Source organism: Crotalus tigris, unplaced genomic scaffold, assembly GCF_016545835.1.
Source record: "Crotalus tigris isolate CLP2741 ecotype Arizona unplaced genomic scaffold, ASM1654583v1 scf7180000018455.1436977, whole genome shotgun sequence".
In the NCBI taxonomy this organism is placed as follows: Eukaryota; Metazoa; Chordata; class Lepidosauria; order Squamata; family Viperidae; genus Crotalus; species Crotalus tigris.
The window spans coordinates 295,879-319,156 of NW_024097011.1; the positions used below are offsets into that span (position 1 = coordinate 295,879).

Here is a 23,278-nt window from a genome sequence, read left to right on the forward strand (position 1 = left end):
CAGTTGCTGTCTTCAATCCTGTAAAAGAGGTGCTGGCAGGTCACTTTGAAAAATTCTGCCAAGACTTCAGTCTTGTTTTGGAGTCACCCAGAGTCAGGCTCAACTGGATGGACCGTTAAAAAAAAATCATTAAAAGCTTCTTAGAACCCAGTGGAAAAATATACAGGAAAAGATAAAGAAGTGACAAACCACAAGTAGCTCTGATACAAAGAGATTGCAAGTTGGACACAAAAAAAAGTTGGACAAACAAAAAAACCATGCAACAGCTAAGCTTATATAAGATAAAAAAGATGTTGGAGACCACAAAGCATTGACTAGCAGACCTAGAAATCAAACTTAGCACAAACCTTAGATAATATTTTTCCATTTCCTATTTCTCTAGAGAGTAGATGACTCCTGGAATACAGTTTCTTACCTGGGTAGTTCCTGTAAAATCCTGCTTAAATCTGAGGCTGAGGCAAGATGTTAAATTCCACTGATTTCCAGCCTCTCATTGAAGAACCTCTGCTTTTAATAGGAAATTGCTAACAATAACTTTTCCTAACTAGTGGAAATAGAAGAATTAGGTAACCTGACTTCGTCGTGATTCAGAGCATGAAACTATCCCTTGTGTAGATGTGGTCTAAGAGGGTATTAGGAGTGTTTGAGATCTACTAGATCAGTGGTTCTCAACCTTTTTAATGCTGCGACCCCCAACCGGTTGTAAGTCGAGGACTACTCAACCGGTCGTAAGTCAAGGACTACTCAACTGGTGCAGCACCGTTTGCAGAATGAGACTTTTGGCGGGCTCAGCAGGGCAGAGACAGCCTGGACAATTCCTATTGGCTTTTGAAAGCCAATAGAATTAGACTCTATTCAAGACAGTCTATTCTATTGGCTTTCAAAAGCCAATAGAATAAAAGAGTAGCACAGCTAAGGAAAAGGGGGGAAAAATGGTGGACTGCGTTGTTTGGCGACCCCCGTGAAATGGTCGTTCGACCCCAAATGGGGTCCCGACCCACAGGTTGAGAACCACTGTACTAGATAGTGAAGAATTCCATTCATAATGACTGACTGAGGGGTTCAAGAGAGATACATAGTGAGCATATTTCCTTGTAGAAAATATCTTTATATATATAAAGATAATTATGCAATCTATATAAGGATAATTTCATCTAGTTTTTCTCTGTGAGTTGGAAGCTCTGAAGGGCACCAAATGCCAACTTTTCCATTCCATAAAAGAATTTAAAGGATACATTGTTTACCAAGCAGTCCTAATATGTAATTCGTCCCAGTATCATATTACCTAAAATAAAAAAGGGTAAAACATATAACTGTTTTAGAGAAAGGGCACAATGAAGCTTGTTGAAAATGACTGGGTTTTTGTTTGTTTGTTTGTTTTTTACAACTTGAGCTGCTATGTTCTCCAGAATTCATGCTATGTAAAGCATTTTAACTAATCCTCATTTCCCTGTTGGAAAGAACGGATCCACTCTGCAATTTATTGTATTTTTCAAAGTTTACTTTTCCCATCAATTGCAGCAAGTAATATTGTATATTAAGTATGAATAACACTGGATTCTGTATATTCAAACTTGGCCAATTAGGCCTCCAGATTCTATTGCTGTGCCTTCAAATTTAACATTTTTCTATAATTCAGAAATAAAAAAACACTAAACAGCATAATCTTGAAAATAGACTTAAGACTAGTTTTATACATTTCAGAAAACTCTTGCACCTACAACTTAAGCAAAATTAAAATTCTAGTCCTGTCTATATCTTCTGTGTCATGACTGTTATGTCCCGAGCCTTTGCAAACGGCTCGGGCGTTTGCAGGCAGTCCCGGGCAGGTGCAAAGCTGCCCGGGACCAGACAGGCTGTCGCCAGCGCCGTGCGCATGCGCGGGTGCTGGCGCGGGAAAAGTAACCCATTTACCCGGGAGTTGCCTATATAAGAGGCTGCGAGGCGTTTGGGCGAGGCTGAAGCCATCTTCCTGTAAGCTGAACGCTGAATAGAAGAAACTGAGAACTCCAGCTGCTTCTCGTGTCTGCTTTCCCGCCAAGGACGCAACACTGGCGACGAAGGTGGGATGCCTTGCACTACCTGGAAAGGAAGAAGTGTAAGCTTACCCAAGGAGTCCTGAGCGGCGGAAGAGGAACGGCGTCGACTCGGCAGCTGCCCGCCAATCCGGTGCGCATTCGGGGGTAGGCTGGCTGATAGACCCGTCTCCTGAAGATCCGAAGATGGCGAAAATCGGAAGGCTTTCGGAATTCGACGTCTCACATCCAGAGCGGTGGGAGTCCTACGTATCCAGAATGGAGAACTACTTCAAGGCAAACCAAGTGAGGGAAGATAGCTTGAAGGCCGCCACCCTGCTTTGCGTTTGCGGCCAAGACGCCTTCGAAATCGCAGAAAACCTTGCAGCACCTGTTCCAGTAGAGTCTGTAAGCTACGCAGACCTGAAGAAGCTGCTGAAAGAGCACTTCCACCCCAAGGTGTCCGTTATCTCATGGCGCCACACCTTCGAGCAGAGGGATCAACGGTCCGGTGAAACAGCCAAGGAATACATCGCCGCGCTACGGAAGGCCGCCAAGCCCTGCGAGTTCAAGGACCTCGAGGAACGACTGAGGGACCGATTCGTGTGCGGGTTAAGGCATCGCGAGCTACAACAGAGACTTTTCGCAAAGGAAGAATTATCCTTCCAAGACGCCTTAAGGGAAGTCACCGCAGAAGAAGCAGCAGGCGGCGCCATCAAAAACATGCGGCCGATCAGAAACAGTGCAGAGGGTGCGTCCGTGCACCAGGAAGACATCCGACGAAACTCCGAGGAGGATCCGGACGAGGAAGTCGACCGTCTACACCCCGCGAAGGAAGAGAACCAGAAGGGAAGCTCTTCGGCTCCGCTCAAGTGCATCGGCTGTGGAGGTCGCCACAGGAGAACCGACTGCAAGTTCCGCTCCGCTACCTGCCGGGCATGCGGCAAACAAGGGCACATTGCAGCTGTGTGTCTGAGCCGACGAAAGGCACAACCCCAAGAAGAACGCCTGAAAGGTACCAGATTCCCCAGCCAGAATAGGGTAGGTTTTTGCGCTTCGCGAAGAAGCATCTGTAGAACAGGCACACACAAGCCCATGAAGAAAAAGCTGTCACTCAACGTGAAGCTACAAGGGGTTCCATTATCTATGGAACTAGACACAGGGTCTGCCCTGTCCATCATTTCATTGCACACATTTAGGAAGATTTGTTCCAGAAGTGGGTCTAAGGCCAACTTTAAGGCCTTCTGATATTGTATTAACAGATTTTCAGAACTCAAGAGTGTGTGTTAAGGGGAGGCCACCCTTAACGTGCAATACAAGAGTTTTGAAGGTCCACTAGACTTATTAGTAGTAGGGGGTGAACGAACGAGTCTCATAGGACTCGATTGGTTTGAGGCCCTGGGGATACACGTCACAGGACTCAACAGCTTACAAACACTCGACCTACAGGAAGTCTGCAAAGAATTTGCAGATGTTTTCAGCCCCCAGCTGGGCACATTCAAAGGACCACCTGTGTCCTTAAAGCTAGACCCCACTGTCACTCCCATTAGGATTAAAGCAAGAAGGGTCCCTTTTGCTTTAAAAAGTAAGATTGACACTGAACTAGACAAACTAATCCAACAGGGAATCCTAGAACCTGTTGATTCCAGCCCGTGGGAGACCCCCATTGTCACGCCTCTAAAGGCAAATGGGGACATTCGCATTTGTGCTGATTACAAATGCACACTCAATAAGGCATTGCAGCAACATGCCTATCCTGTTCCTGTGGTCAGTCACATCCTGGCCTCTCTCAAGGGGGGGCGTGTTTTTGCAAAGCTTGACCTAGCTCAAGCATATCAACAGCTGCCTGTTGATGATGATGCTGCCATAGCTCAGACCATTGTGACCCACAGGGGAGCCTTTAAAGTAAAAAGGCTACAGTTTGGAGTAAATGTCGCTCCTGGGATTTTCCAAAGCGTAATGGAAAACACACTACGAGGTATACCAGGGGTCTGCCCCTACTTTGACGATGTCTTGATTGCAGGAGACTCCACACACATTCTAGCTGAAAGACTTAGGGCTGTCCTGTTAAGATTCAGGGAATCAGGCCTCAAGCTCAGAAAAGACAAATGCAAGATCGGGGTGCCTTCTACTGAATTTCTGGGATTCAAAATTGATGCTGCTGGGATTCATCCTGCTGAATCCAAACTAACTGCTATTTTAGAAGCACCCAGGCCAAAGTCTAAGGCCGAACTTCAGGCCTTCCTAGGCCTCCTGAATTTCTACAATTCTTTTCTTCCACATAAAGCTAGTGTAGCTGAGCCTCTTCACAGGCTACTAGACAAACAAGCTGTGTGGCTGTGGTCACAAGCACATGAGGCTTGCTTTAAAGAAGTCAAGGCCTTGCTCACTTCTAACAGTGTTCTTGCACATTTCAACGAGTCTCTTCCTGTGTGCATCGCTTGTGATGCATCCCCCTACGGGGTTGGAGCTGTCCTGAGTCACCTCAGGTCTGATGGAACTCAGGTTCCTATTGCATACTACTCCAGAACACTGTCTTCTGCCGAGCGCAACTACGCTCAGATAGACAGGGAGGCTCTGGCTGTTGTTGCTGGAATTAAAAAATTCCACGATTTTCTATATGGCAGGCATTTCACGGTCTTCACTGACCATAAGCCTCTGCTGGGACTGTTTACCACACGTAAGCAGACTCCCCACATCATTTCCCCTAGAATGCTTAGGTGGTCTATTTTCTTGTCTGCATATGATTTTTCATTACTCCACAAGCCTGGGAAAGAAATGGGCCATGCTGATGGCCTCAGTAGGTTGCCTCTGCCAGTAGTAGAAGCTGACCCCGCGCCAGCTGTCAACATTCTATCAATCCAAGCCTTGCCCGAGCTCCCTCTTAGTGCCAGGGATGTTACCGCTGAAACGGGTACAGATCACACACTTTCACGTGTCCGCTCCTGGGTCCTGTCCGGGTGGCCTGAGCACTGCCCTAGTCCTGAGTTTCAGAGTTTCTGGTCCAAAAGAAACGAACTGTCCCTTTCTCAGGGTTGTCTGCTTTGGGGAAACAGAGTTGTCATTCCCACCTCAATGAGGACTAGGGTCTTAGAATCCCTCCACGAGGGTCATCCTGGCATTGTCCGTATGAAGGCTCTTGCACGAAGCCACTTGTGGTGGCCTGCTTTAGATAAAGATATTGAGGCTAAGGTGCACGCATGCCACCTGTGCCAACGATCTCGCCCAGAGATGCCCCAAGCTCCTGTGCATAGATGGGAGGAAACACAGTCCCCATGGTCTAGGGTGCACATTGACTACGCTGGGCCCTTTCAGGGCCAGTTCTTCTTGGTCCTTGTTGACAGCCATTCAAAATGGCTTGAGGTTGTGCCTGTCTCATCCACCACCACTGCAAAGACTATTCAGGTACTGAGGGGGATTTTTGCTGCACACGGGCTGCCAGATGTCATTGTGTCCGACAACGGCCCTCAATTCACCTCCTCCGAATTCCAAGCTTTCTTACAGGCAAACCTGATTCGTCATGCCACGTCTGCGCCTTTTCACCCGTCCACCAACGGTATGGCTGAACGCATGGTGCGCATCGCAAAGGACGCCTTGAAGAGACTCACCTACGGGGACTGGCATCACAGGTTGGCTGACTTTCTCCTTTCTTATCGCACCACACCGTCCACTTCTACAGGGAGAAGTCCAGCTGAACTTCGTTGGGGGCGCCAACTTACTACTAGACTTGACCGGTTGCATCCGGACAGACTGCCTTCATCTACCTCACATCCTAGGGCACCTAGACAACTACTTGTGGGTGCCCCGGTTTGGGCTCGCAATTACGGGCCTGGTCATACATGGGTCCCCGCTTCTGTGTCCAGGATCACAGGTCCTCTCTCCTACGAGGTTGCCCTGGACAACGGTCGTGTCCTGCGTCGGCACATCGACCAACTTCGCTCTAGGCGAGACTTTTCTGCTGAGACTCCTGGGTCTTTTCCAGGGGGGGAGGGGGACCCTTTGGAGCAAAGGGAAGGGCAAGAGCTACTGCCCATCTCCACTGAGGGAGCCACAAACGGCTCGTCCCAAGATTCCGCAATTGCTCCGAAAAGGAAGTCATGGAGCTTACCCACACAACAGGCACTCACGCCTACTCCAGCCAGGGAGTCACCCCGGGGGCATACTCACTTTCCACACACGTCACACAGCACTCCAGTCACGGAGGATACCCGGGGGCATCCCAACAAATCATTCCCCGCAAGAGAGCTGGCACACAATTCCCAAGGTTGGCCTGACCTTACCCCAAATCCTACAGGGGGTCAAACATACACAGAGCTAGTCGAGGAACCAAGTCCCGACTACAACACCCTAGCACAAATCAGGGAACACCTGAGTTTTGGGAAAGTACAGAAACCCACACGAGCCCGAACACAGAATGGGGTTCAGGGAATGGACAGCCTCCTGACAGGTCTTGGACTGACCTAGGAGGTCCTACAGAGACGCCCAGCAGCGGCTATCACTTCAAGGGGCCCGAGGGTCTACAGCTAGGCAGGTCAACCAGGTCACAAAGCAACAGAAGCCCTGGCCTGACGAGCCCGGTGGGCAAGCGAGCAGGCCAGGCATTGGGGCACAGTCCTTGGAAGACACCAGGGCACAATAGAGAGAAAAGGCTCACGCCTCCCTCCAGTCAGGGGACTTATGCCAGTAATCCAGAGCTAAGAAGGTCACAGAGAGCAAAGAAATCTCCCAAGTACCTAGAAGACTACATAACATTGCTGGCAAGGCAAAGGCCAGTAAACAGTGGGAGCACTGGGGAGCAAAATGTTATATAAAATAAATGTTGTATGTTGGTAGTAGTTTTAGCCCGGGGGAAAGGGGTGTTATGTCCCGAGCCTTTGCAAACGGCTCGGGCGTTTGCAGGCAGTCCCGGGCAGGTGCAAAGCTGCCCGGGACCAGACAGGCTGTCGCCAGCGCCGTGCGCATGCGCGGGTGCTGGCGCGGGAAAAGTAACCCATTTACCCGGGAGTTGCCTATATAAGAGGCTGCGAGGCGTTTGGGCGAGGCTGAAGCCATCTTCCTGTAAGCTGAACGCTGAATAGAAGAAACTGAGAACTCCAGCTGCTTCTCGTGTCTGCTTTCCCGCCAAGGACGCAACAATGACCCTAGCACATTGTGCTTTCAGTCCATACAGCAAAGTGGGTAGTTAACTGCAAAGGGAGATAGAATTCTGTATTTAGCCCCTATCAATGTCTTAGAACAATGTTTCTCAAACTTGGTACCTTTAAGATATGTGGGCATCATCTGGCTGGGGAATGCTGGGAATTAAATTCCACATGTTGTTAGATTTGAAAAACATGCAGAGTATCAAATTTTATAAGTGCTATCATGAATAGAAGCTGACCAAATCCATAGTTATTAATCAAGTTGGTAGAAAGAATTATGATTGTATTATCACAGTAGATATGTGACAGTAAACTTCATGATTAGTAATTGATCGTGCCTAAACCTGTTTGTGTTCCAATTTGCAATACTACTTGGCAATTTTTGCTGTTTGTCCAATTCTATCCCAATTCATCTTTTAAGTCTTTAGTTACTCCTCAGTGTCAGTGGCTCTGTAATAGATACCTTTTAAGATATTTGCTGATACTAAAGGATTGTATTAGTTTTATCCAATGTGCCTTTTTAATGTGGATTGTATCACATTTTCCATTATCTCCAGTCAGTATAAGACACTAGCATTAAATGGTTTCAATAGTGCCACATGGCAGAATGTGAATAGTTCCCTTGTGTTAGAATGACATTTGTAGCTGATGCTATTAACACATGTTAAATCACCTCACTGAAATAACAACTGTCTTTCATTTAAAAACATGCTGAGAGTATTATTCATTCATATCAGAGGCCTATCCAGAGGCCCACTCTTGTGATTCCACAGTGATCAGCCTGTGGACCATAGAAACTCTCCAGCAGCTAATTTTAAAAATGATATTGCCCCAATGCTGGCAGTATAGTAATTATAGCTATTGGGAGTAGTGTCTATAATAGCTTTGTCTAATTCCCTTTAAAAGCATTAGAATGACTATGGCTCCATGGAGAAAAATGGCTGCAATGCATTGTGAGATCTCCACTTCTTAGTAGTCAAAGAGTTCTGTATTAAGGAGAGTTATTGGAGCACCAGTTTTAATATTTATTTATTTATTCTTATTTGTGTTAGGAAAATTTTAAGAGTATTCTGTCACGGGACTGAACTTCTGTTAGAATTTTGCCCTTCCCTAGTATATTCTTCAAAGGCATAGAAAGAGAAAGATATTACCAGTAAATGCATAGTAGATACTTTGATAAGCATGTTTATTTTGCATGTGCTTCTATTATGTGTAATTGTTGGAACGTGCAAACTATCAGGGCAAGAATGACAATGTCACTAAGTTTCCCAATAGTAGAAGAAATGAAGGAACATATAATCTGGCTTTCAACTATTATTTCTTTACTGCTTAAATGTATGGGCTTGACTTTAGATAATAGTTTTTGGAAAAAGTAACTTCATACTCTGAAGAAAAGCAGTATGCCCTGTATAATTATTTAGGAATTTTTAACCAGAACAGAAAATATAGTTTAATTTTGAATCTCTCTGCCTCTTTTTTTTGTCTCTTTTCATTTTTTTCACTTTGTTTCTGTAGTTTGATTTTGTCCGTATGTATCAGTTTTTCTTAACAGTCTAAATTCTTTTGACTTACCGTAGTCTGTAATGTTTATTGAATGCAGATATGGAGCTGAAGCTGCTAAGTTCAACTACACAGATGTAATTGCAAGAAGACAAATCTTCAAGTGTAGCTAAAGATAACCAATGTCATTTTTTTTGTTCTGTTCTTCATTTAAAAAGCAATACTTTTTATTTAAGTATTGAAATATTTTCAAGTACTGTCTCTGCCTGTAGGCTTAATTTTGAAAGTTGGGAGATAGCCATGCTGATTTTGTAGCATAAGGTATTTTATCTCAGAGACATCAGCTTGGAAAATTGAGATTGTTTTGTTCTTAATAACTCATGTCTAAACTCTAATATTGATGGTTATTGAAATAAACCTTGCGATGGTTTTTTTCTGCTGGTAAAGTTCTGTTGAAGAAATGCTGCAATGTTTCCAGCTGCTTCATTTCTCTAATAGTTCTGTTAGAACACTTCTATCTGCCATTCAACTGCAGTCCGGTTCTCAAAGCCATTTAATCATGCTGTAGGTATAAAATCTGCTGTCTGTGTAAAGATGTTTATATACTGTACTCAACTTTCATAGATAAGAATGAACCTCTGCATTGGAATAACTTCTAGATTTAGTGAAACATTTTTAAACATCATAAATATATAAAGAAGAATTTGACTTCTTATACTGCACTGTTTAATTCTAAAATTCTAAATGACTGAAGCCACAAAGTCAAGCTCAACTCCCAGTGACTTCATGGAGAGATTCATGTTTGTTTGCTTGCCTATGTCAAAGAGAGAGGGAAGATCAGAAGAACTTTTACCAGTGTTTTTCGCTGTGATGATTTTCAGCTTAACAACTTTTCCTGATAGCCTCCTATCCAAACACTAACCAGATCCAACACTTAATTGTTCATGGTCAACTAGGTACTCCCACTTGAAATATCTATACACTAGTGAGTGTAGTAATTTTTAAAGTTCCAGAATATATACCAGTGGAAGAAAACTAGGCTGACACTTCTTGAGTACTTAGAACAAATGAACAATTTTTAAAGCCAGCACGGTATAGGCAGTCATCCATTTATGACCATTATTGGGCCCAGAATCTCGGTTGTTGAGATAAGTGGTCATTAAGTAACACGACTTCTTTGCAAAATGATTACAATCCTGGGTCTCCCAGTTGCAGTCATAAAGTGACCGCATGGATCATTGTAATCTTGAGAACAATGGTGTTCGCTAGCATTTTACCAGATTTGAGATCCATAGCTCTAGTGTACAGAGTACAACCTCAAATCTAACTTCCCCTCTGCTAGCAACCTTCCCTGTTGGCCTCCCATTGACTTTCTGAGGAGCCAGCAGAGAAGATTTCAAATGGCAATTGAATAATTCCAGGGCACCTGGCAATTGGTTGTAAATGTAAACAAGTTGCCAAGCACTCAAAATGCAGTCATGTGACCTAGGGGCCTAGTGTGACATTTTATGTGGGCTGTAAAGCATCTGTTATGAGGACATCATGACTGTGAACAATTGTTAAATGTCCAGTTGTAAGATAAGGACTTCCTGTATTATGGTTAAAGTATTAGACTAGTGGCTTTTAATCTGTGGTCTACAGACCCCTGGGGGGCTGCAATGTCATCACAGGGAATTTGCAAAGGCTAGAAAAAATGTTGTTATTTAAATCTTGAGTTAAGTCTTGGGGGTACATGGCCATGGTCTGTGGTGGAGAAAAGGTTGAGAACCACTGTATTAGACTACTGAATGTGATGACACAAGTTATAGTTCCCCCATAGCTACAAAAGCTTTAGCTAATCATTGTTTCTAGTTCAACTTACCTCATAATCTTGGTTTTGTGAGGATAGGCCGCCCCCTCCTCTGGCTGGAAACTTCCTGTATTTAATGCAACATTTTTTTTATTATGTACCAATGAATTGCTTTTGAAAAGTTCTGTGACTTTAGCATGTCTACAGGAGAGATAAACATCCTCTTCTTTTTTCAATAAATATTCAAAACTCACCAGACTTTGTACTATACAGTATCTTTCTATAAATATTTGTATATATTAAAATGTCTTACAATTGAAGGCAAATATACATGTCCCAAGATAATGTTGCAGGAACCAATTTGTGTTGGACACCAGGACCAGAGGTTTAGTCTTCTGAGCTTTCGGACTTGTGCTGGAGCCCACCCTCAGGGAACTTCTCTCTCACCAGAATGTGTACTTTGGGCTGCTCTATGCATATTCTCTATGTATATATAATGCATAGAGCAGCCCAAAGCACCTGTTCCTTTAGAAATTCCCTGGGTATGGGCTCCAGCACAAGTCCAAAAGCTTGGAATATTGAACCTCTGGTCCTAGTGTCCAACCAGGATTGGATCTTGCAACATAAAGCTGCACCATGTATTTTGCTCACGATCACTTCTTTTTCTCTTTCAGTCACACTTTTTTGGTCATGCTTAGCAACTGTTTCCGTTGTTTAGAGTTATTCTTGCTACTTTCCTTTTTTTTTAAAGGCAGCAGAATAGTAGTCTTCCAATTGTCATGTAAGGATGCAGTCATCAGCGTTCATTAAACAAACCACACATAAAAAAGCCACACCTATATTTTAACATTTTTCCATCTGTATGCCTGTTGCTTTACCAAGTTTTTTTTTAATGTTCTCACAAAATATGTTTTTCTGTGGTCATTACTGGTATTAATCTGGTAATATGATAGGTGCCTTAATGCTAGATTTGATTCAGAGTTTAATTCCATCCTATGTGCTTAAGACAGAATAATTTATGATGCTTAATGTAAAAAATTCTGCTTAATTGGAATTAAAGTAGCACTTTTCAATTTAAGTGTGGAATATTTTCAGACTTGCAGTTTTATTTCCATTCCTTCCCACCAATGAAAATTTAAATCACTGTATGATCATATTCTTAAATTTTGCTGGATTAGATTATGTACCCCTCCACTCTACCAAACAATAATACACAAAATCAAATGGCACCTGTGTAAAAATTTATACTACACGGGATTGAGGGAGACACACTTGGAAGATATAAAGGGAAAAAGCTATACATGAATTCGGCTTTCTTTACAGATTTCACTGCAACAGCAGCCTGTTAAAAAAGGCAATTCATTTCCTGTTCCATCTGGGAAACGTTCTGCTCCTAAAACAGAGCTTACAGTTTTGGCTCCAGAAATATCAATACTTGTCTAAAAACATCTTGTTATCCACATGCTTTTGTATATATCAGTGAAGTTTCTAGGCCAGTTTTCCTCAACCTGGTAAACTACAGATATACTGAATTTCAATTGCCATTGTTCCAATACATCTGGAGGGCATCAGGTTAAAGAAGGCTGTTCTAGATGGTGGGATGATTTGCCAGACCACAATGATCTTCTACAAAGTACCTTTTAATTTCCAGGCCAGAATTGAAGTTTCTTTTCCAGAATGCTCTTTCTTTCCATCATGCTATGTCTTACTGAAAGCCAGGCATCAAATAGTACATGCTGATGTTAAATAAAACACATAAATGACACACATGCCTTACAAAATTAGTATGTGCTACTATTCGTTTTCATATTTCTATAGATGGAACTTGTCATTAGATATTTCTGTTTGATTTATTTCAATTTTACACGGTTAGTGGGCAGTCCTGGTCATTGACTATGCAAGTTCACTGTACAATTTTATGTTCATTTGTTGCAGACACTGAGACCTGTGATTATGGATGGCATAAGTTTCAAGGGCAGTGCTACAAATACTTTGCCCATCGCAGGACGTGGGATGCAGCGGAGAGAGAGTGCCGCCTGCAGGGTGCCCATCTAACCAGCATCTTGTCTCACGAAGAACAGCTGTTTGTAAACCGTAGGTGCTTTCTGTTGGAGTGCAGTGGGAGTAAATTACTGTAAAATAAATAATTCATAGGATACTAAACATTTTCATTATCATTTTCATTCCTGAGACATTCATTTTATTCTTGATTGCTGTTCTGTTCTTCTCATTTCCAGCTCTGTAATAGCTGAGGTTGCAATATTTGCTGGTGTTGGAGAGAATAGTCTTTACTCTGAATAATACTCTGAATACAAATTAATTTAGTTCATGGAAGAAAAAAATAGTATAAAACTAGAATTAGACAAATCATTATGAAATGTTTATTTTGATCTTGCCACTTACACTGTTTCATCCTCAGGCACTTTTAAAATACTGACCCTTGGAGGCCAAATAACCTCTTTATATCCTCTTACAAATAGCTAGCATTTATGACAGTTAAAATCCTGCCAAACAATGCACATAAGCTTTGTTTGCAAGTAGTATTCATTAGCTGGGTTAATGTCTGGTGATGATATTCAGTCTAAGTATTTTCTTAAAAGAAAACATGTATTTGTTCTCAGTATCAAGTTTGACTTCTCTTTTGAGAAGCTATGAATTGCTGATTTTCTGCCAAGCTGTTTGCCATATCCATATCCCTGGAAACTGATTGATATTAGCAAGAAAAATACAGTACATGCTTGAAAAGAACAGTGTACATGCCATAGAAGATCAGCAAATTAATTAGGCAATAGAAGTAGTCCTTGACTTTCTACCATATGGTACAATTTCTACTGCTAAGCAAGGTGGTCATTAAGTGAGTTACACCCAATTTTATGAGCTTTTTGTTGAGCAAATCATGCAGCTGTTAAGTTCCCCCCAGTGACTTTGCTTCTCAGAAGCCAGGTGGAAAGATCACAAATGGCAATCACATGACTTTAGAATTCTGCACCCATCATAAATACATGCAGGTCACAAATTTTGATCATCTGATCATGGGGTAGCTACATTGGTCATAAATATGAGGACTGATCATAAGTCACTTTTTATCAGTGCCATTGTAACTTCAAATGGTCACTAAATGAATTGTTGCAAGTCAAGGATTACTGTAAAACTAGGAGCATTATGAAGGCTGCTTTTTTGCTGAGCACTGAACATGCAAATCAACCTAGATATCCATGTGTTTTTATTAGTGCTATTGGATGCTTTATTGATAGAAGGAATTTCTGTCATACATATATGCAAAGAAATAAATCAAAGCTGAAAATATTAACACATCTGTATTATCTGCTGAAGATGCAGATTTAAATATAACGAATTTCCAAAGCAAGCTTTTTCAAGTAATTGCTACCACGTTCCATTTCACGGTGGTGTATTGCTTTTTGAAACAATCTTGCCACAGATCAGTAAACAAGAAACAACAGAAGATCAGTTAAAATATTGTTAGTAAGAATATATTTTATAAATATTCACAGCTCTTAGAAGAAAGAATAAACTTCTACAAGAAATAATAGAAATATGTTTTAGAGAAATCATCAGGAGGCTGATTTCATTTCACTTTCATCTTCAGAATATTCACTTTAATGGTAAAAAATTACTAAAAATATATTTTCACTGTAGGTATAGGACATGACTATCAATGGATTGGCCTAAATGATAAGATGTATGAGAATGACTTCCGCTGGACAGATGGCAGCGTGCTGGTAAGAGATCACTACTGGCAAATATTGTAATGATTGTGATACTGCCGGCTGTAATATATTACTCAAATCTGATATAACATTATTATTTCTTCTTACTATAATTGATGATGTCAAATAATATGTACATAGATCATTTTGGATTTGAAGGGTTTGTGTGAAATCTTCCTCATTCCTGGTCCATTCTGTTATTTCAATTTTTTTCTTCTTTAATATCTAGCTCAGTGGTTCTCAACTGTGGGTAGGGACCCCATTTGGGGTCGAACGATCATTTCACCGGGGTCACCAAACAATGCAGTCCACCATTTTTTCCCCCTTTTCCTTAGCTGTGCTACTCCCTTTTATTCCATAGGCTTTTGAAAGCCAATAGAATAGACTCTCTTGAATAGAGTCTAATTCTATTGGCTTTCAAAAGCCAATAGAAATTGTCCAGGCTGTCTCTGCCCTGCTGAGCCCGCCAAAAATCCCATTCTGCAAACGGTGCTGCACCAGTTGAGTAGTCCTCAACTTACGACTGGTTGAGTAGTCCTCGACTTACAACCAGTTGGGAGTTGCAGCATTAAAAAAGTTGAGAACCACTGATCTAGCTGAATGTATTTCTCTTAAACTGTGATTCTGTTGATTTAAATGAAGTTTGCTTCCCCCTCCCCCCCCCAAAATAGGAATATAATTCCTGTATTAAATGAAAGGGAAAGAACGTGTAAGGCTGTCTGCTTAAGTCCATCTGTTTTTTGCATTCTTTTACCTTGCTAGTCTCTGTTGTCCTACCAATCAAAACTTGATGCTGTATGTAGCCCCTAGGGACAATTTTGACTTACATGATAATGTCAAATAAGAATAATTACAATAGCTCTTTCTCTGAACTCTTTACATTTTTTTAACATGGTTTCATTGATGTCTTAGATCATTCAGTCACTTACAGCAATCTTCTGTAAATGAACTTAAGATATCCCAATTCGTTCCAATTTCAGTAAAAAACTTTAATCCAACTTTTTTCTATCACAAACACTAGCATGAATGCGTTCTTTTGCAGTCTGATGAAATCAGATTCTAGAGAAGTAGAATTTTGCAACGTTCTGGGCTTTTAATAAAGAGTTGTTTTCCAGGGCAAGACTTTACTGATGAAGCAGTAGAAAGTCTTGAACAAATCCAACTGCATTATTTAATAAAATAGTTGGTCTGTAGTTCTAGGGGCAGAGATTCATTGTGTAATCCTAGCACAACTGTATTGCACAGATTCTGCTTTAGAAAATTCTAGTTCAGCTCAGGTGGTATATGGCATACATTGGGCTCCCCAATCTGTGGGCTGCATGGCTGCTTGGCCACCAGGCCGCGTGAAGGGCTGGGCAGTGCAGGCGCACGTGTGCGTACTCACACCCCCACACTCACACTAGCGCTGAGCATCTTACCAGTGCTAGCGCCGCCCTGCCCCCAAGCATCCCACTGGCGCTACCACTACCCCACCCGCTGAACAGGGCAGTACATGAAACCACGCCCTCTCTGGTCCGCAGAAAAAATGCACTCCACAGAACCAGTCCCTGGTGCTCAAAAGGTTGGGGACCTTTGGCATACATAGTTTGAATAAATGAAGCTGCACCACTACCTTAAATGCAGAGACTTTAAAATAAAACATCACTTTGCTTTACAGAACATAAAACAAAATATAAAAGTGAAGAAAACAAGACTTCAGTGCATTCAGCAGTCCTTTTCATTTTAATATACTGCATAGGGTCATTTTTATCCCATTTAGGATACGTCCTTCCATGTATAAAACAGATGCTTTATAGGAGCTGAATGTGTATTGTTGCAAGACTGTGCTTGATATTTGCCCTTCTCTCATTAAGAATTGAAGAAAACATCTGGTTCTTTTGTTTCAGGCATATAAGAATGGCTCACTTCTACATATCACATATGGCAGCCTTAAAATGAAGTTACTAAAAAAAAATCTGTTTTGATTGATTTCCACAGGTTTAAGATGTATAGATTTCAGCTCCCAGAATTCCCCAGCCAGTTGAAGTTCATACATCTTAAAGTTGCCAAGTTTGAGAAACATTGGATTAATCTAAGAATAATGTATTTTAATTTGGGCTGAGTTGTGTTGGCTTTTTTCGTGGGAGCAAGTTCTTTTATTCATGTTTTTTCAAGAGCTGTTACTTGTTGTAGATGACTGTGGAAAATGAAGAAGGCAAGCATGGCAATTTTCTCATGTGCTGGGATATTTTATGACGGGAACTAATATGCTTTGTTATGTCTCAGACATTTTGGACTGTGGTAGAAAGAAGTTTGTTACTAACTGGTATACCATCATTCTGTCACCATTCTTGTGGACTCAATTAACTTTGTTTTCCATCTATGCTGTTCCTCAGCCCTTCATGGTCAAATATACTGTATATTGCCTCTCTTTAGTATTTTATTCAGAAGATCATTTAGTCTTTAGTCAGTGTTAAACATGTGATAAATCCCGTGTTAGGGAGCCAAGAACCACATGACAATAACTTCCAAACTCCAGGAAATGAAATGTTAGTTCAAGCTTGTTCCAAATCTCAGGTGTTAAATTTTAGTTTAAGCTTGAGCTGAAGAAGAAAAAACATTTTGTCAAAAGGATATAGCTATCTGCCAACTAACATTTTTCTGATTGATTTCCATCCCACTTTTTGTCTCCATTGTCATTTGTACTGATTTTTTAGTAGTTTTATATGGTGAATAGTTCTTTTCAGTCTTTTGACAACTCTTTGTATGAGTCAAAACTATTACTATTATTACTAGATCTTAATTAATCATCACAACACATTGATTATTAGGTTACACCTGGAATCATCTTTTTTTTTTAATTTTACAGTGGAAAAGTGACTCAACTCAATGATCTTTTATGGACCTTGTTCTACTGCTTCTGTTTTTCAGACAGGCATAAAAACTTAATTTGATCTTAGAAAATTACAATAACAAGTTAAAAAATAAGCACTGAGGGCTCAATGCATAGTTTTTCCCAATGTAATTAGAAGCCATTTTCATTTTTGTCTATATAGTGCTCTTTTTTAAATGAAAAAACCTACAGTATTAGTAAGGGTTTCTGAATGTCACTGTGTGTATTCCAATTCTTTAATACCTTGAGAAGTCATGAATTCTGAACCTGGGCTAAAGCTTTTATTCCCAAGAATATTTACATTAGAAATTCTAACCCTAACAATAAGTCTGATTGGAAGACCCTCCCTCATCTTACAATTTGTTTCTGAAAATAATATCTAGTGTCATTAAATGTTAATTAAATAAAATGTAAGCTATAGTTCAACAATGTATGTTTGTACCAAAAAATCATTACAATTCTTGTACTTAAATAAACTGCCAATAATTGCTGGTGACTCAATAAAGTGCTCTTCCAATTGCAGAGAATTCTAGAAGTTGCAGCTCTGACTCATTTGGAATGTTCCAAAATAGGGATGGCTAACACAGCATCCCTTTTCCTCACAATTAAATTCAATCCAAAATGCTTTTGTATATATAGGACTAGAGTATGATCACAAAACAATGAGTTAAATAACTTTTAAGAATCTATTTCTTCCTTTTTAGAATTTACAGGTTACATTTTCTCAGAAAAAGTATTCAGCTATTGTAAAGGTATTAGAATTAAAATAAAAAGAGCAGTTTGCAATGCATTTTTAATATGCCGCACCATACTAGAAATAGTCCCAGCAAGTGCAGTAAGACAGCTTTGCTAGCAAAGTTTTGCAGTTAAAAAATGTTAGGTTATTCCAGAGGTAACCACAAGCCATCACTCTGAGTGAAACAAGATTATTTATATTTATTTGCACAATAATGTCTCAATATTTTTAGATTAAGTAAGCCAACCAAAGGGCAGGTCAGGTAAATATTTAAATTTATCTAGACCAGACAAGTATGAACCCACTTGTTTCTCTGGAGTTCTGTAATGTTGTGAAGGGCAGTCTCTAATATTCGAAGGAAACATTTTTGAAATAAAATCAAGTCATGCTTCTTAATAAAAGAAAGATCCAAGCTGATTCTGATTTTAATCCAAGACAACTAGTTATATTTAAAGTCTCAGGTTGGGAAGCTACCTTAGTAAAACCATTTGTTTACTATTTAATTTAAATGAGTATATTTGGTTTTAAGACAACAACAGAAACTTTCCTGAAAACTGTAACTACATTTCATAGAAATCTTAGTATTACAGACAATGAGAAAAAAACATTGATGTTTCAGCTGATTCATCTGAAGTTAAGGATATAGCCTAAATTCTAATTTAAAAACAGGCTGTTAAAAATGCTGTTAAAATTATGAGTTTCTATTACATCTAAATACATAGGGTCTTCATATTTACAAGCAACCTAATGAGTTGCTATCTTTTTCTTGCTGAATTTCTTATTGCTTCATTAGAAGGGTAGGAAAAAAAAAACTATGCTTCAAAGCTTGAGAAACTTGGATTTATGCCAAAACCAGGAGAATTCCACCTATATATGAACATACAAGAGTAAGGGTGGGGGTAGGTAAATGATGATTAAACACAGCCTAAAGTATGATTTTTTACTGAAGTTTTACTGAAGTTGGTTTCCAGTGGCTTAGGCCTCATAAAAAGCAGAATGATATATGTGTGTCATGAATCAGTGCAGCCCTTCAGACATCATTAAAATGTATTCAAAAACTTTGTTGGGAAACTGAATTTCAAATAATGCAGTAGGATTCCTGATTACCAACTCTGATACCATCAAAGCCTAACTATGTAAAGAGGGGGAGCCTCCTCCCCAACAACAGATATTGTTTTTTGATCTTTTCTTACTGAATTTGTTTCATTATTCAGGACCTTTGCAAACACGCGTGGCAGTCTTAAGGAGCCATTCGTGTTTCAGATTAAGCAGAGTGACCGAGAGTGGTGCCTTGGGCCTTTTTCTCACAAGGGGGAGTTATTCACATCCTCTGGAAAATACTGCTGATAATTAGTACTTTGTATGGTGGCGAGCTCATTCCCATTATACAGGGCTTTATTAAATGCACAGGGCGGCTTCTGCAGCCAGATTGTGTCTCACTTCTGGCTTGCTGGCAACGACTAAACAGGCAAGTTCCACCTTAAAGCTGTCCAGAGACCTCTGCTCATGGGGCTTTCTCTTCAATGTAGACCCATTTCACATGTTTGTAACATGGGACTCCAGTGTGCCAGGGAGGAAAGGCAATGTGAAGCCAAAACTAACTAACTAACTAACTTACTTACTTACTTACTTTCTTTCTTTCTTTCTTTCTTTCTTTCTTTCTTTCTTTCTTTCTTTCTTTCTTTCTTTCTTTCTTTCTTTCTCTGTCTCTGTCTCTGTCTCTCTGTCTCTGTCTCTGTCTCTCTCTCTCTCTCTCTCTCTCTCTCTCTTTCTTTCTCGGTGGCTGTGTTACTTTTAGAGAGAGCATAAAGGAGGAGTTGAGAAAACCTCTAAGTTTGCTGTAGAGGAAAGTTGCCCATGAGAATTAAATAAAACAAATAAACAAGCTTTGAAAGTACTGTGGACAGATTGCACATAAAAGGGCTGTTGTGCCAGAGATACTTGGAATCCTGTAATAAAGGGATTTTGAAAACTAAACAGAAAGTTTGGTCTTCAAAATAGAGGGGTATATAAAATAAGACATTTGCTTTCCTCTAAAGAGGGGGAAAGCCTATTACTCTAATTGTTTAAAATATATTACTTAATATAAAAAATTGCATCCCGGCTCAGACTAGTACAAAGGCCTTCCAGATAGACTTTAGTCAATATTTTTGCTTAGCAAAACAAGGTAGGTGTCATGCTTCCGACAGACAGAGAAAAATAAAACATAACGTGTAGGCTTTGAAATTCCGCCAAGAACATGTTGATTAATTACAAAGTATTGACACATAAAAAGTGAAACCAAGTCTGAAGACACACGTAATAATTTCCCAATACAAAGTTAAGAAATCCCACCCCTAAGGCTATGCAAGCAACTACATTCCCCAATACATCTTCTTGGCGGGCTTTTCACGAAAGGTCCAGCCTGCAGTCTCTGGAGCAACCAATGACCTTGGTTGCCAGGGACAAACATTTATTTAGATTAGCAAAGCACCTGGCAATCTCCTCTGCCTCCTTTTAATGTGTCAACCAAAAATGAATAAGGAAGATGGCCACAGCCATACTCCTTTTTTAAAGTTGACAGTAGACTCTTATGTTCAAGAGACATTAAACATAGATTTGGCCTGGAGCTCATTATTTTTAAAAAACTGCAATAGCTATGAAGAAAAAATTAGAAAATTAGCAATTTTGAGGGTAGGGTTTTTTTTTTTTAAATATACCTATTTATGTTGGTACAAGTAGTCCTCAGCTAACAATAGTAGTTGAGACTGGAATTTCCATTGCTAAGCAATGCAGTCTTAAAGTATGAAGTCATGTGACTCATTTAGCAATAGCAGTTCTAGCACTTCCTATTGTCATTGTTAAAGAAATCCTATGCTGTCATTAAGCAGGATGATACATTTGCCATTTGCTACCTCTTGCTGTCTTCTGCATTGATTTTGCTTTTGGATGCTGGCAGTGAAGGTCACAAATGCAGATCACTATAGGATGCTGCAATATTGTCATTGTGAGCTAGTTACTAAGCACCTCAGTTGTGATCATGTGGCTACAGGGACTCTGTGGTGGCTGCAATGACAAGGAACCATAATTGGGACTCCTCATTCAACACCACTGTAACTTTCAAGAGTTTCTGAATGTATGGCTATTAAGCAAGGACCACCTGTATCAGGAATCTTTCATTTTTATTATTTTTAAACAGCAGGCTTCTTTTTTAGCAGCCTTTTAAATAAAATTCTCATCTTACATCTGTTGTTTTGGAAACCATCTCAATATTATCCTCCACAGAAAACAGATTCATTTATGAGTTTTATTATCTATGACTAATACTTTTCAAACATGCAACTCATGAAATTGTAATATAATACATTAACAATTTGAAATGATGTAATGTTGATATTTATTTACTCTTTAGAACAGGGGTGTCAAATTGCCGGCCTGTGGGCCAGTTGCATCATACGGAGGCCGCACCCACCCCAGCTCCGGCAATGCAAAAAAGGTCACGATACATTGTGACACATCACGTGACGTGGCAAGCTTGACACCTGTGCTTTAGATGATTTTGTAAGAGAGACCAGGATTTCTGTCTTTTAGATAACCCAATGTTTTCAGGCTCCCATCTTAATGTCAAAGGAATCTCAAAGCAAGACAGCAAAAATAAAAATAATTTCAACAGTGCTAAATCTTTATCATGCACCCATGAGAAATAAATAGAAGTAGGATAGAACAATGAGAATTAGGAATGAAAATCAAGAAAGTGCATTTTATCTGCTGGTTCCCTGAACTTTGTTTTCTGCAATGTTGCTAAAAATGAGGAAGATGCAAGGACAAAGCAATGTGTGGGGTCCAGTGATCTGCGTAAAACAATATTTCCCAACCTGTACAATTTCCAGATGTGCGGTCTTAACAGTAACTCCCAGAATTCTTCACAATTGCTATGCTATTTGCAGACTTTTGGAAGGTGGCACCTGCATAGCTAGATATTGATTTTAAAAGTACAATGTAGTTTTATAGTGAGGGCTGGAATGCATGTTAATACAAAGGGTTAAACTTAGAGTTTTTAGCATTATACAGTTGTAATCCCCCCATAATACTCTAAAGGAAATTATATGGAACATGGCATGGGCTTAGTTTTAGCAAACAAAATCTAAAATCCTATAGCCATAGTTCCATATTTTGTTGCCTAACAGTGATCTAAAATATAGATTGACTGTGTATTTAAGCTGTTTGCATGGAGAATAAAGAATAGATTAATTAATACTTCAAAACCGTCAAGATTCTGAGCTTGCTATTTTGATCCATGTTTTTATACATTTTTCCTTGATTTTCATACTACATTCCATGTAATACTGGATTGAACTTAATTCAGAGGTCATAGAAAGTGGTATCGTATGCCTCTTAATTAATAATGGGTAGCATAGACAGATTTTGCCTAAAATATACCAATTGCATTTTTTCATTATTTCTGAGACAGTCCAAGTTCCTATTTTAAATTGTCTGTCAAATCAAGCTGTGCTGTGCAAAATTGTCTGGTATGAAAATAAGGCTTTAACAATGAGCTTATGGAACTGATTGCTCTGCCCTTCCTGTCTTTTAGGAAACATTGTAAGATTTTATTTTAATGTTTCCATTTGATATGCTAAAGTTAAGCAAGGAATCATAAAGGAAATGGCTGTCTGGCTATTGATGCCATTCTGATGGAGGTTCATCTTGCATTATACATAAGTACATCTCATTTTTCTTTTCCTGTGTATTTTATATTTCAGTTGATTAGTTATGCTGGGACTAGCATTTGTATTTGTTGTGTTTGTATTAATTAGCATTGCTTTTATTCATATTACTATTAATGTATTAATGCTATTTATTTATTATTGCTGTTTATTTATATTAATATTATATTATAGATATATTATGCCACAAACAGAAGTTTAAAAATTGCGTAGAGAAAAATATACTCTATAAGTATTTTTGTTTTTGCAGAATGATAACCTAAATGTAAGACAGACAGATTTTTGCAGTAAAAATAACCTATGAAATTCCTATTAGCTTAACACCACCTTGGCTGCATTTTGACAGCAAAAATGTTCCATTTATATATTCTCACTTTTTAAAAAATATAACATGCAAGGTTTTAATTGTGTTACTTTTAATTTTACGGTCTTGGTTTTTCATGTTTGGGGTAATAATATACTTTGTTCTATTTTGCAAATTGCTTTTCGTATTCTTGTTAGGACTCTCAAATAGCATGAAATACGTCTGTAACTTGCTGGCATCCGGATTTAGACAATAAATGGGAAAAAAATACAGAAGGCACTGGCAACCATGTTTTGTATAGTTGTCAAGAAAGGGATATGGATGTGCCCATATAGACTCCAGAATTTGAGCTTGACATATGAGCATCTTTATTATTACATTATAACAGAAAAATGAAGTGTCCATTTGTTCTTCATACTTATAAGATGGGAAATAATGGAAATGAGAATTCTAAGACTATGTTCTAAATATTTTGGTCAAACCATTA

The 23,278-nt window shown here is 39.7% G+C and overlaps 1 protein-coding gene across 7 annotated transcripts in view; it reads left to right on the plus strand.

Annotated features, from left to right (window-relative positions):
* VCAN (versican) overlaps positions 1–23,278 on the plus strand; it is a 104,937-nt gene that overhangs the window by 72,606 nt on the left and 9,053 nt on the right. For all 7 annotated transcript variants that reach the window (XM_039352617.1, XM_039352616.1, XM_039352618.1 and 4 more), the window contains 2 exons: positions 12,381–12,539; positions 14,103–14,185. In XM_039352617.1, the coding sequence (XP_039208551.1) occupies positions 12,381–12,539; positions 14,103–14,185 (242 nt within the window). The remainder of the gene's footprint in view (positions 1–12,380; positions 12,540–14,102; positions 14,186–23,278) is intronic.